The following is a 10722-nucleotide window of genomic DNA, read 5'->3' as shown; positions in this document are numbered from 1 at the left end:
AGAAAGAAAGAAAGAAAGAAAGAAAGAAAGAAAGAAAGAAAGAAAGAAAGAAAGAAAGAAAGAAAAACTTTAGATGTTAACTTTAAAAAGTATGAAAGGGTACAGGGTTTGTCAAAATTATTTTGGGCATATATGAACAAAAACTCTTGAAAAACACTGATAAGATAAGCTCTACAATCTCTCCCAGCCCTACTACAGCCCTCATTTCATCATACCATAATTTTTTTGTGCGTGTATCTTTTCTATCAGTGTTCCTCAGGGGCAGGTGTCCTCCTCTCATCTTGCATGCCCTTAGAGTCTAGCACAGTACCTAGTATACATTCAGTAAACTTGTCTTGACTTAAACCCTAGTCATATCCTTTGTGCATTTCCTCTCTCCTCTGGCTTCATATGTCCAAAATAAAGTGACCAAATTCAGTTTGAATCAATTGTTCTGTCTTGTACATTCTTTGTTTTTTTGTTGTGTGTGTGTGTGTTTTATCATTTTGACCCATCAATTCTGAGGTGAGTTGTCAGAGGCTAGGAGTTAGAGACTAAAGTTCTAGCTTCAGCCCTGCCCCTAACACCCTGCCTGACTTTGGGTGGCTCACATTCCCTCTCAAACGGAGGTGCTCAATTCCAGCCTTGCGGACACCTGGCTGGCTCAGTCAGTAGAGCATGCAACTCTTGATCTTGGAGTTGTAGGTTTGAGCCCCATGTTGGGTGTAGAGATTACTTAAAAATAAAATCTTAAAAAATAATAATAATGATAATAAGATAAAATTCCAGCCTTAATCATCTGTATTTGCATATTGATTGCAGGCTGTTCTGTTAGCCTGATGACTCTTCTAAGCCTAGTTTTTCTCTCAATGTAGTACTTAAAACTGCAGGACCAGTTCTACCACTTATAATAAATTAGCAAGGTCAGGCTGATCTCAAATAAAGATATAAAAACTGAACAAAAGAGAAAATATTTGCAAGTCATATATATGATAAAGACCTACTATCCAGGATATATAAAGAACTCTTGCAGCTCAACAATTAAAAGACAAATAACCCAGCTTTAAAATGGACAAAGGAAAATAATAATAATAACAACAACAATAATAATAATAATAATAATAAAATGGACAAAAATGTCTGAATAGACATTTCTTCAAAGAATATATATGTATAAATCGCCAATAAGAGCATGAAAAGATGCTCCAAATCGTTACCCACCAGGGAAATGCAAACAAAAATCACAATTAAATACCACTTCATACCCAATAGGATGGTTATAATCAAAAAAGATAACAAGGATTGGGGAGGATGTGGAGAAATTAGAACCTCTATACAATGTTGGCAGGAATATAAAATGCTACAGCGACTTTGGAAAACAGTTTAGCAGTTCCTCAGAAGTTAAGCAGATTTACCATACGACCTAGCAATTCTACTCCTAGGTATATACCCAAGAGAATTGAAAACTTTGTGTGAGAATATGCTCGCACAAAAGCTTATAACAAATGTTCATAGCAATATTATTCATAATAGGGCACCTGGGTGGCTCAGTTGGTTAAGCGACTGCCTTCAGCTCAGGTCATGATCCTGGAGTCCCTGGATCGAGTCCCGCATCGGGCTCCCTGCTCGGCAGGGAATCTGCTTCTCCCTCTGAGCCTCCCTGCTCTCATGCTCTCTCTCTCATTCTCTCTCACATAAATAAATAAAATCTTTAAAAAAAAATATTATTCATAATAGCCAAAAAGTGGAAACAACCCAAATGTCCATCAGTCAGTGAGTGGATAGCCAAAATGTGGTATATCCATGAAATAGAATATTTATTCAGCCATTAAAAGTAACGAAGTGCATGTGTGCCAACAAGGAGTATATGAGACTTTTCTGTACTTGTCACTCAAGTTTGCTTTAACCTAAAACTGCTCTAAAAAATAAAGCTTATTATTGAAAAATAGTGAGGACTGACATTTGCTACAATACAGGTGAGCCTCAAGAACATTCTGCTAAGTGGGGCGCCTGGGTGGCTCAGTTGGTTAAGCGACTGCCTTCAGCTCAGGTCATGATCCTGGAGTCCCTGGATCAAGTCCCGCATCGGGCTCCCTGCTCGGCAGGGAGTCTGCTTCTCCCTCTGACCCTCCCCCCTCTCATGTGCTCTCTCTCTCTCTCATTCTCTCTGGCTCAAATAAATAAATAAAATCTTTAAAAAAAAAAAAAAAAGAACATTCTGCTAAGTGAAAGAAATCAGACACAAAAGGCCACATGTTGTATGATTCCATTCATGTAAAATGTCCAGAATAGGCCAATCTGTAGAGACAGAAAGTAGATTAGTGGTTGCCAGTGTTTGTGGGGAGAGGGAAATGAAGAGTGACTTCTAACAGGTGTGGGATTTCTTTCTGGGGTGATGAAAATATTCTGGAACAAGAGAGTGATGATGGTTATACAATCTGTGAATATACTAAAACCCACTGAATTATAAACTTTAAAATGGTGAATTCTGTGGGATACAAATTATATCTTAATTTTTAAAAAAGAACAACTAGGGATGCCTGGGTGGCTCAGTCAGTTAAGCATCTGACTTTGGCTCAGGTCATGATCCCAGGGTCCTGGGATTGAGTCCCACATCGGGCTCCTTGCTCAGCACGGAGCCTGCTTCTCCCTCTGCCTGCTGCTCCCCCTGCTTGTGCTCTCTCTCTCTCTGACAAATAAATAAATAAAATCTTAAAAAAAAAACAAAAAAAAAACTAAGGAATAGCATATGTTTGGAAACTCTGATACCGTCATCCCTGCCTCTTCAATAAGCAATAATGGAATGATCAGAGGTGGATATAATTGTTGGGCTCAAGGAATAACCTAACTATGGCCATGTGGCTATACCATCCATCTCCCTGCCTCCCACTTCCAACCCTCCCCTATTCCAACCCCAGCAACACCTCCATACACATAACATTCCAGAGGAAACATCTTTTTGCCCTTAATGCCATGTGGTTCTGGTTACAGACTTTCTTTACACATTTACAAAGTTTACATAGTAATTCTCAACAATATTACCAAATCAAAAGTAAAGAGTGGTAACTCTAGCCCTCCCATATCTTCCCCCGGAGACATACAATCTACAAATTCTCCTTTCTGACTACTTGCTTTCAGTGCAAATGTTCCTGAATCCACAGTGACTTGCTTCAATTATTTACCATACCAATTCTAAACTCCCATCCCTAGTTTTTTAAGTTCTCTATAACCTAGTCCTCCCTTTCTTATGCAAGATTAAATCACATGACTGAAACATTTACTTGTTAATAATAGAGTCTAACCTTAAAACCCTGTCCTGACTTTACAAATATGACTAACTTTCTACTGAGATGTTAGATTGTCTTGAAAACTGTTCCAAAGTATCTCAGGCATCCCAGCATCTACCATCTATCCTTGCCACTGATCTCCAAGGATGAGACGAAGGTTCTTGAGTGACACTGTGACCTTTACAAAAGCAGTGTTGTTAAAAAAAAAAAATTAGTGTAGCAATACACAGTACTACTAGGAGGAACTTGGGAGGTACCCTAACATAAGTTTATTATGTATGTATCTTTCAAAAGTCCCTAGAAGGACACTTCATTTGGGACATAATGGGCATTCAGCAAGTACTTGTTCAACGGAGGCAAATTTATTTTTTAAACAGCAATTTTTGTATATTCACTGCATCTCTGCTTAATTCTATCAAGCTAAAAATTCTGGTGTATTTCTGACAAGAGCTCAAGTTATAAAGATCATCTAGGGGCACCAGATGGCTCAGTTGGTTGAGCGTCTGACTCTTGGTTTCAGCTCAGGTCATGATCTCAGGGTCATGAGATTGAGCCCCGCATCAATCCCCATGTCAAACCCTGCATTGGTCTCCATGCTTTGCGCTCAGCAGGAGTCTGCTTAAAATTCTCTCCCTCTCCCTCTGCCCCTCCCCCTGCTCACGCGCTCTCCCTCTCTCTCTAAATTAAATAAATAAATCTTTTTTTAAAATAGGTCATCTATTAGTGAGCCTTAATTTTCTCAGATTCAGCTTTCTTAAATGAAATTCTAAATAATTTTTTTCTAATTTTTTATTTTAAAAACTGAGCTATTGTTATGAACTTACTTTTTTGGTATTTTTCTTTGTCTTTTTAGAATATTATACCCAAAAAGGATGTTATCAATCGTGTTACTTTGCCTATCAAAGCTACAAGACCCATCAGCATTAAACTCCAACCCAGACCTGCCAATATCACAGAATCCCAAAAGCCAAAGTTGGAGGCACCAAAACTTCGGGGCAAAAGGCTGACCTCAGGATGTGTTTCTTCTGGCTCAAACTGTAAACCTTCCAGCAATAGTCGACAACAGCATAAAGCTGGATCATCCACTATTGGAGAACTATCTAGAAAAACTGTGGGGTCATTTAATATAGAGGAATTGAAAACTGCAAAGCAGCAAGTCGCAGATCAAAGAAATACTAAGTGTGCAGACTCTGTGGACAATAACCATGTTGAAAATGAACCCTTGGATAGCTGTCTAAAAGAGATGAACAAAGAGAACTTGCCCCAAACCTTACCAGACTCTGAAAGGAAGCCAAATCCTAAATTATGGACAATAGGTAAGCCAAAGACTAACACTTATAATCAAGTCAAGAGCAGTTTTGCTCCTAAACAAGCCTTGGGCAAAAGTTCAGGGAATAGTGCTGTTCTGAAAGACAGAGTTAATAAACAATTTGTTGGAAAAACACAAATTAGGATACCACCAATAAAGTCACAGCAACTCTCTAGAGGAACAAATCTTGCAAGACCAGGAGAAAAACTCCCAAAGACAGTTCCCTCTCACAATGTTCAGACCCTTAGTAGGAATCAGGCATCAAAGAAACCAGTGGTCAAGGACATAAAGGATATAATGGTTAATAGGGATAAATATGAAAGACCAAATGAAACTAAGTTACAGTCACACACTGTTACTGAACAGAAAGTAAAACAAACCAAACCCTGGACATGCCCCAGTGTGCTTCCGGGGGGCTTTAATAACAGACATCCAAACATTAAGCAAGATCAGAAATCCACTCAACCTTGTGTTAGAACTCGGACATCATGTGCATTGCAAAAATCAAAAGCCATAAGCCAAAGGCCTAATTTGGCAGTTGGCAGTTCTAATTCAGTCATTCCAAGCACCCCTAACATAACAGCAAATGGAACCAATGGCAGTAAATGCAGCAACAGCTATCAACAAAAAGGACAGACTTTGGACTCCAAGTTGAAAAAGACTCTTCCCCAGAACCATTTTCTTAATAAGACAGCTCCCAAAACTCAAGCTGGTAACAAAACCATAAATGGAAGAAGAGTCCCAAATGGGACCCAGACTAATCCAAATATTAAGAAGATCACAGCAGAGGATCGAAGGTACTTTGCTTAATTCCATAATTTTGCAATTTAAGATTAGGCAAATTGACCATCAGGAATACTCAGGCCATAAATAATGGCTTCTGAGTAATTTTTAGCTACAACCCTGAAAAAAAAGAAGATTGGAAGCAAATACAACAAATACTGACTTGATAGAGCTGGGTCGGACATACATGTGTTATAAATTACCCTCTGTAATGTTCTGTATGCTTGAAATAATTTATTTTTAAAAAAGAAATTGAAACAGAATGGTTCAGTAAGAAATAGGGGCTGTAGATGTAGACTACTCATTCAAGAAGTACCCTGCAGGGACTGAACAGCAATAAAAGAGGGCAAGGTGGGAGGAGCCAGAGTAGTGAATTAACATAGCTAGGAAGCAGGGAGTTGGTAGTCCCTTGTTAAGCAGACCAGGGAATCCAGGAGAGTTATCAGGGAAGAAGGAAAAGGAAACTTCCATGAATGTGAGCAGGCCAAGTTTTGAAAAGTAAGCTAAGACATAGAGGAGCGATGAGTTCACATCCATAGTTCAGACAGTAGAAATTGGGATCTCAGGGTGCTGGGGGTTCACATTAACATGCATGTAGCTGGAAACCAAGCCAAAGGATTTTGTCTGCATAGGACTAGATAGAGTCTCACAATGTGGTGAACCTCCCAGAAGTGCCTGTGTACATTGGGGTGGGATAGAAAATAAGGAGATTCCTGACAAGGGTGAAAGGAACATGTAAAATTAGATGGTAGCTAAGAGGTATAGCAGGATGAAGTGAGGGCAGGATCTATACTCTGAATACAGCCCTGAACACCACCACCAAGTTCTCTGCCCTCCTGAAGAGACAGAAAATACACAGTTTAATTTAGGGTGATGTGATTGAGAGAGTGAGGCTGGGCTGACTTCTTTAGAAAGAAGGATCAGGGAGGTAATTTCAACAGTGATATCTGGTCTAGGAAAAGGATAGTGGCAAAAAGAAGGATGAGCCTTCTGAGCAAAATGAAAACTGAGTACAAAGACTCCGAGTTGGTGAATGAGGATGTCAGGGTCCCTCCCCTGGAGCTCATAGTCTAGACCAGATAATGGGATGATGGGTCTTTAAGACAGTGTGTGGAGTGCTGACTGTGTTTGATTACACAAGAGGAATCTCTGGAGAGAGATCACTCACTCATTGATCTAGTGTTCCTTAGCACCTACAGTGTGCTGGACACTGGGAGATACAGTGGTGAGCACACAGTCACAGTCTACCCTAACGGAGCTTTTTTTCTGGTGTCTATATGGAAAGTACTAGAATAATAAAATCATAGCATTGAGGTCCTGGGAGTAAATTGGCTTTAGAAAAAGGTAAGTTTCCTCTTCATTATGATTGGAAGGAAGGCTGAGAGAGGAAGAATGCCAGGAACATAGAGGAAACACAGGCCAGACATCTCAGCTTCTGTCATTAAGCAGGTGGTTAGCATGAAGGTGAAGGAGTCAGAGCAGTTGCGGCTGAAATAGCGCTATGGATTGTGCTCTGCAGTCAAGGAGAGAAACGAGGGTTAATTAGTTATTGACATTCTGGAAAAAGCAAAACCATAAGGTCAGAAAACAGATCAGTGATCACCAGGAGCTGGGAATGAGGAGCAGGGTTGACTATCAAGAAGCATGAGGGAATTTTTGAAGGGATTATATCTTGATTATAATTGTGATGGCATGACTTTGTGCATTTGTCAAAACTCACAGAACTGTACACTAAAAAAAAAATGTGAATTTTGCTGTATGTTACTGAACACTTGTAGGTTCTAGACACTGAGCTAGGCACTGGGACATCCAAGGTTTTTACCTTCACAGAACTTGCATTCTAATGGAGAAGACAGAAAATCAACACGTTGATGAAATAAAATAATTACACATAATTACCTCTTCAAAGAGGTGTCATTTGAGCAGAGGACTGAATGAAGATGATAATTCAAGACCCTGAGACAGGAATGAGTGTGGGTCAAATAACAGAAGGGATACCAAAGCTCCCGGAGGGGAAAGAGTAAGAGAGAAAGTGGTAGGACATGAGGTTGGAGAGGCAGGCAGGAGCCAAATTACACTGCCTTTCTGCCATGGAAACATGTTTAATTTTATTCCAAGAGCCATGGGAAGTTTCTGGCAGTGATACGGTCTGCTTTACACTTTAAAAACCACTCTGGCTACTAGGCACATGATGAATTTGACAAGGGTGAGAGTGGAAGCAAGGACTTGAGTTAGGAAGGAAGCTGCTATGGCATTTCAAGCAGAAGGTGACAGTGATATGGACTAGGATGGCGACAGTAGAGATAGAAGACTACTGCCTGTACAATGGTATGTCAGATGTGAGGGAAAGAAAGAACTACATCAAGACAACTCCTAGTTCTAGGTCCTAACAATGGGGTAGATTGGGGTACTATTCCCCAATATAGGCTATTTGGGAACAGGTTTGGAGATGAAAATCAAGACCTTTGTTTTAGACAGTATTAAATTTGAAGTGACTGACAGACCTCAAATAAAAAATACCAACTAGGCAGTGGGTTTTATAAAGTTTAAGTCTCTAGGAAAAAATCTGGCTTGAAATGTACATCTATGATTTATAAACATGTAGTAATTTAAAGAAGCTGAAGAGCCTACATTCACATGCTTGAATCCATGCCTCTTGGTGCCTCCTCCAACCGTAGTCTATTGACTGCTTAGAAGGAGGAGTGGAGAATGTGAATGGTGGAGGAGAGTGAGAATTAAGATTTGGCCACCATCAGACACTAGCTACTTAAGACTCCTGAAATTATTGACCTTGTTTAGGAAGAAAGGGGGTCATGTGTGGTCAGGAGAGGGCTAAGGAACTGGGCAAAGTGGGTCACTCTGGCCAAGACCCTACTAAGGACAGAATGCAGGTTTGGTGGGTCTGGTTGAATGGCAGATAGAGAGCTTATGGTAAGATAAATGAAGTGCTGAGTTTGTGATCTCAGAGATGGAGGGATGTCTTCGGAAAGCAAGTACCAGAAGTAATATACAGGTGAAATGAAAATTTTTAGAGAAAAATAATGAAGAATAATCATGAATTCAAGGAATTTGAAGACTGAGATTCTAGTAATCCCTCTGCAGCCTGCCTTCTGAAGGGTAGGGGCAACCATTGCTGCCATTACCCATTTGTAAATTGTTTTTAATTCCATTCTCCTGACTTTGTGTGTAGTTGAAGGTATGTAGTGGTACTCAATCCATGCATATCTTATACTTTGAAAGTGTGACTATATACAAAAAGAAACCTAAAGCATTTTCTCACCCCGCCCCACTCTTAATTTTATAACAGGAAACAACTGGAAGAATGGCAGAAATCCAAGGGGAAGATCTATAAACGGCCTCCCATGGAACTTAAAACAAAAAGAAAAATAATAGAGGAAATGAATATTTCATTCTGGAAGAGTATGGAAGAAGAAGATGAAGAAAAGAAAGCACAACTTGAACTGTCCAATAAAATTAACAACACTCTAACACAATGTCTGCAGCTCATTGAGGAGGTAAGGAGGATAAGCTCCCAAAGCTTTGGCCTAGAGTCTTAGAGTTTTTAAATATTTTTCTTAAATATGGTGTAAGAGAGATAACCTTGGTCTAAGCAGAAATTCATCTGCTCTTTTTAATACAGAAGAAGAATAGTAATAATAATGATGGCATGCACTTAAATAAAGGCTCTTATATGCCAGGCACTTTTCTAACAGTTTACTTAAATGATCTCATACATTTATCATAACAACTATTACCATGCCCACTTTACAAATGAAACTGAGGCACATAGAAGTTGGAAAACTAACCCAAGCAATCTGCCTCTCAAGGGATCCAAAAGGAATTTTGCCTTCTTTAGGCATTAAGGTCAAGGAGTAAATACTTGACATTTGGACATGAAGCTGAAGTCAAAGGCAAGGTCATGTGTAGAATTAATTTATCCTGATGACTCTGGGTAGCTATAAATGGCATCTAAATTGTATCTGGGATTCTGCAGATAAGGATAAAGGAGATGGTAAGCAAAGGATATGATCCCTAGGAGACGCCTTGAAGGAAAAATATATTAATAAAAAACAATTGGGTAGACATCTATACTAAGGTCCTTGCCTGAAGCAAACCCATTCTGTCCTTTGGCTGGTGGTGTTGGACAGCAACAGAAAAAGGAAACCTTCAATTTAGGTCTACTGCAGGCAGTTTTTTCAAACAATTCAGTTAAACATTAATTATTTCTCTTTTATGGAATTAAAGTTCAATTCTTTTTTTGTTGTTGCTCTTTTATTTTCATTGTATTAAAGAAAATGCATGAATACATTCTTTAACAATTTTTTGTTTTAGATTTTATTTATTTATTTGACAGAGAGAGAGAAACAGGGGGAGCTACAGAGGAAGAAGGAGAAGCAGACTCCCCACTGAGCAGGGATCCTGATGTGGGACTCGATCCCAGGAACCTGGGATCATGACCTGAGCCGAAGGCAGACGCTTAATGGACGGAGCCACCCAGGCACCCCCATGAATACATTCTAATTATTAAAAAAATATTTCAGGGACAACTGGGTGGCTCAGTTGGTTAAGCGTCAAGACTCTTGATTTCAGCTCAGGTCATGATCTCAGGGTCATGAGATTGAGCCCCATGTCAGGCTTTGCACTGCACCTGCGTATGGAGACTGCTTAAGATTCTCTGGCTCCCTCTGCCCCTCCCTCCCCCTCTCTCCAAAAAAAAAATAATAATCATAATCATAATCATAAATAGAATTAAAAATAAAAACATTTCAAGCAATACAGAAAATGACTAGACCTCCCCACCGAACCCGTCTGCGCATGCACACACACCAATTATGCATCCCAGGCTTCTCCCTAGAGCTGACCACTATTGCCAGTTATCCATCCAGACAGCTTTTATGAAGGTACATACCATGTAGGCACATAAAGAAATGAAGTATATAGTTTTGTGAGTTGCAATTATTTTATTTCAGATTTTTATATATGTTCTTTGGTTGTCTTTTCTTATGTTTCCCTAATATTCGTATTATGCTGGCTTTGTCAAATAAGTTGGGCATTTTCCTCTTCTCCTATACTCTGAAAATAGTTTATACAACATGAGAATGATTTTTTCTTTGAAGGTTTGGTAAGAACTTGCTCATAAAGTTATCTGGACTATGGGGCATAGTTTGGGGTATATCTTTTCAATTTTTTCTGTGGGCATTGGTCTATCTGGGTTTTGTATTTCCCAAGCTAATTTTAGTAATTCTGTTTCTTTTATTTTTTTTAAAGATTTATTTATTTATTTGACAGAGACACAGCGAGAGAGGGAACACAAGCAGGGGGAGTGGGAGAGGGAGAAGCAGGCTTCCCGCAGAGCAGGGAGCC

General features: G+C 39.4%; 1 protein-coding gene across 1 annotated transcript in view; it reads left to right on the top strand.

Annotated features, from left to right (window-relative positions):
- Positions 1-10722, top strand: part of CKAP2L (cytoskeleton associated protein 2 like) — a 28071-nt gene that overhangs the window by 5560 nt on the left and 11789 nt on the right. Inside the window, exons 4-5 of the mRNA XM_035001074.1 lie at positions 4120-5372; positions 8666-8873. Coding sequence (XP_034856965.1) covers positions 4120-5372; positions 8666-8873 — 1461 coding nt within the window. The remainder of the gene's footprint in view (positions 1-4119; positions 5373-8665; positions 8874-10722) is intronic.

The sequence above is a fragment of the Mirounga leonina genome, unplaced genomic scaffold, assembly GCF_011800145.1.
Source record: "Mirounga leonina isolate KUSES-001 unplaced genomic scaffold, KU_Mleo_1.0 Mir_125, whole genome shotgun sequence".
In the NCBI taxonomy this organism is placed as follows: domain Eukaryota; kingdom Metazoa; phylum Chordata; class Mammalia; order Carnivora; family Phocidae; genus Mirounga; species Mirounga leonina.
The sequence above is the reverse complement of the archived record's forward strand: the minus strand, read 5'-3'. Positions and strand labels throughout refer to the sequence as shown.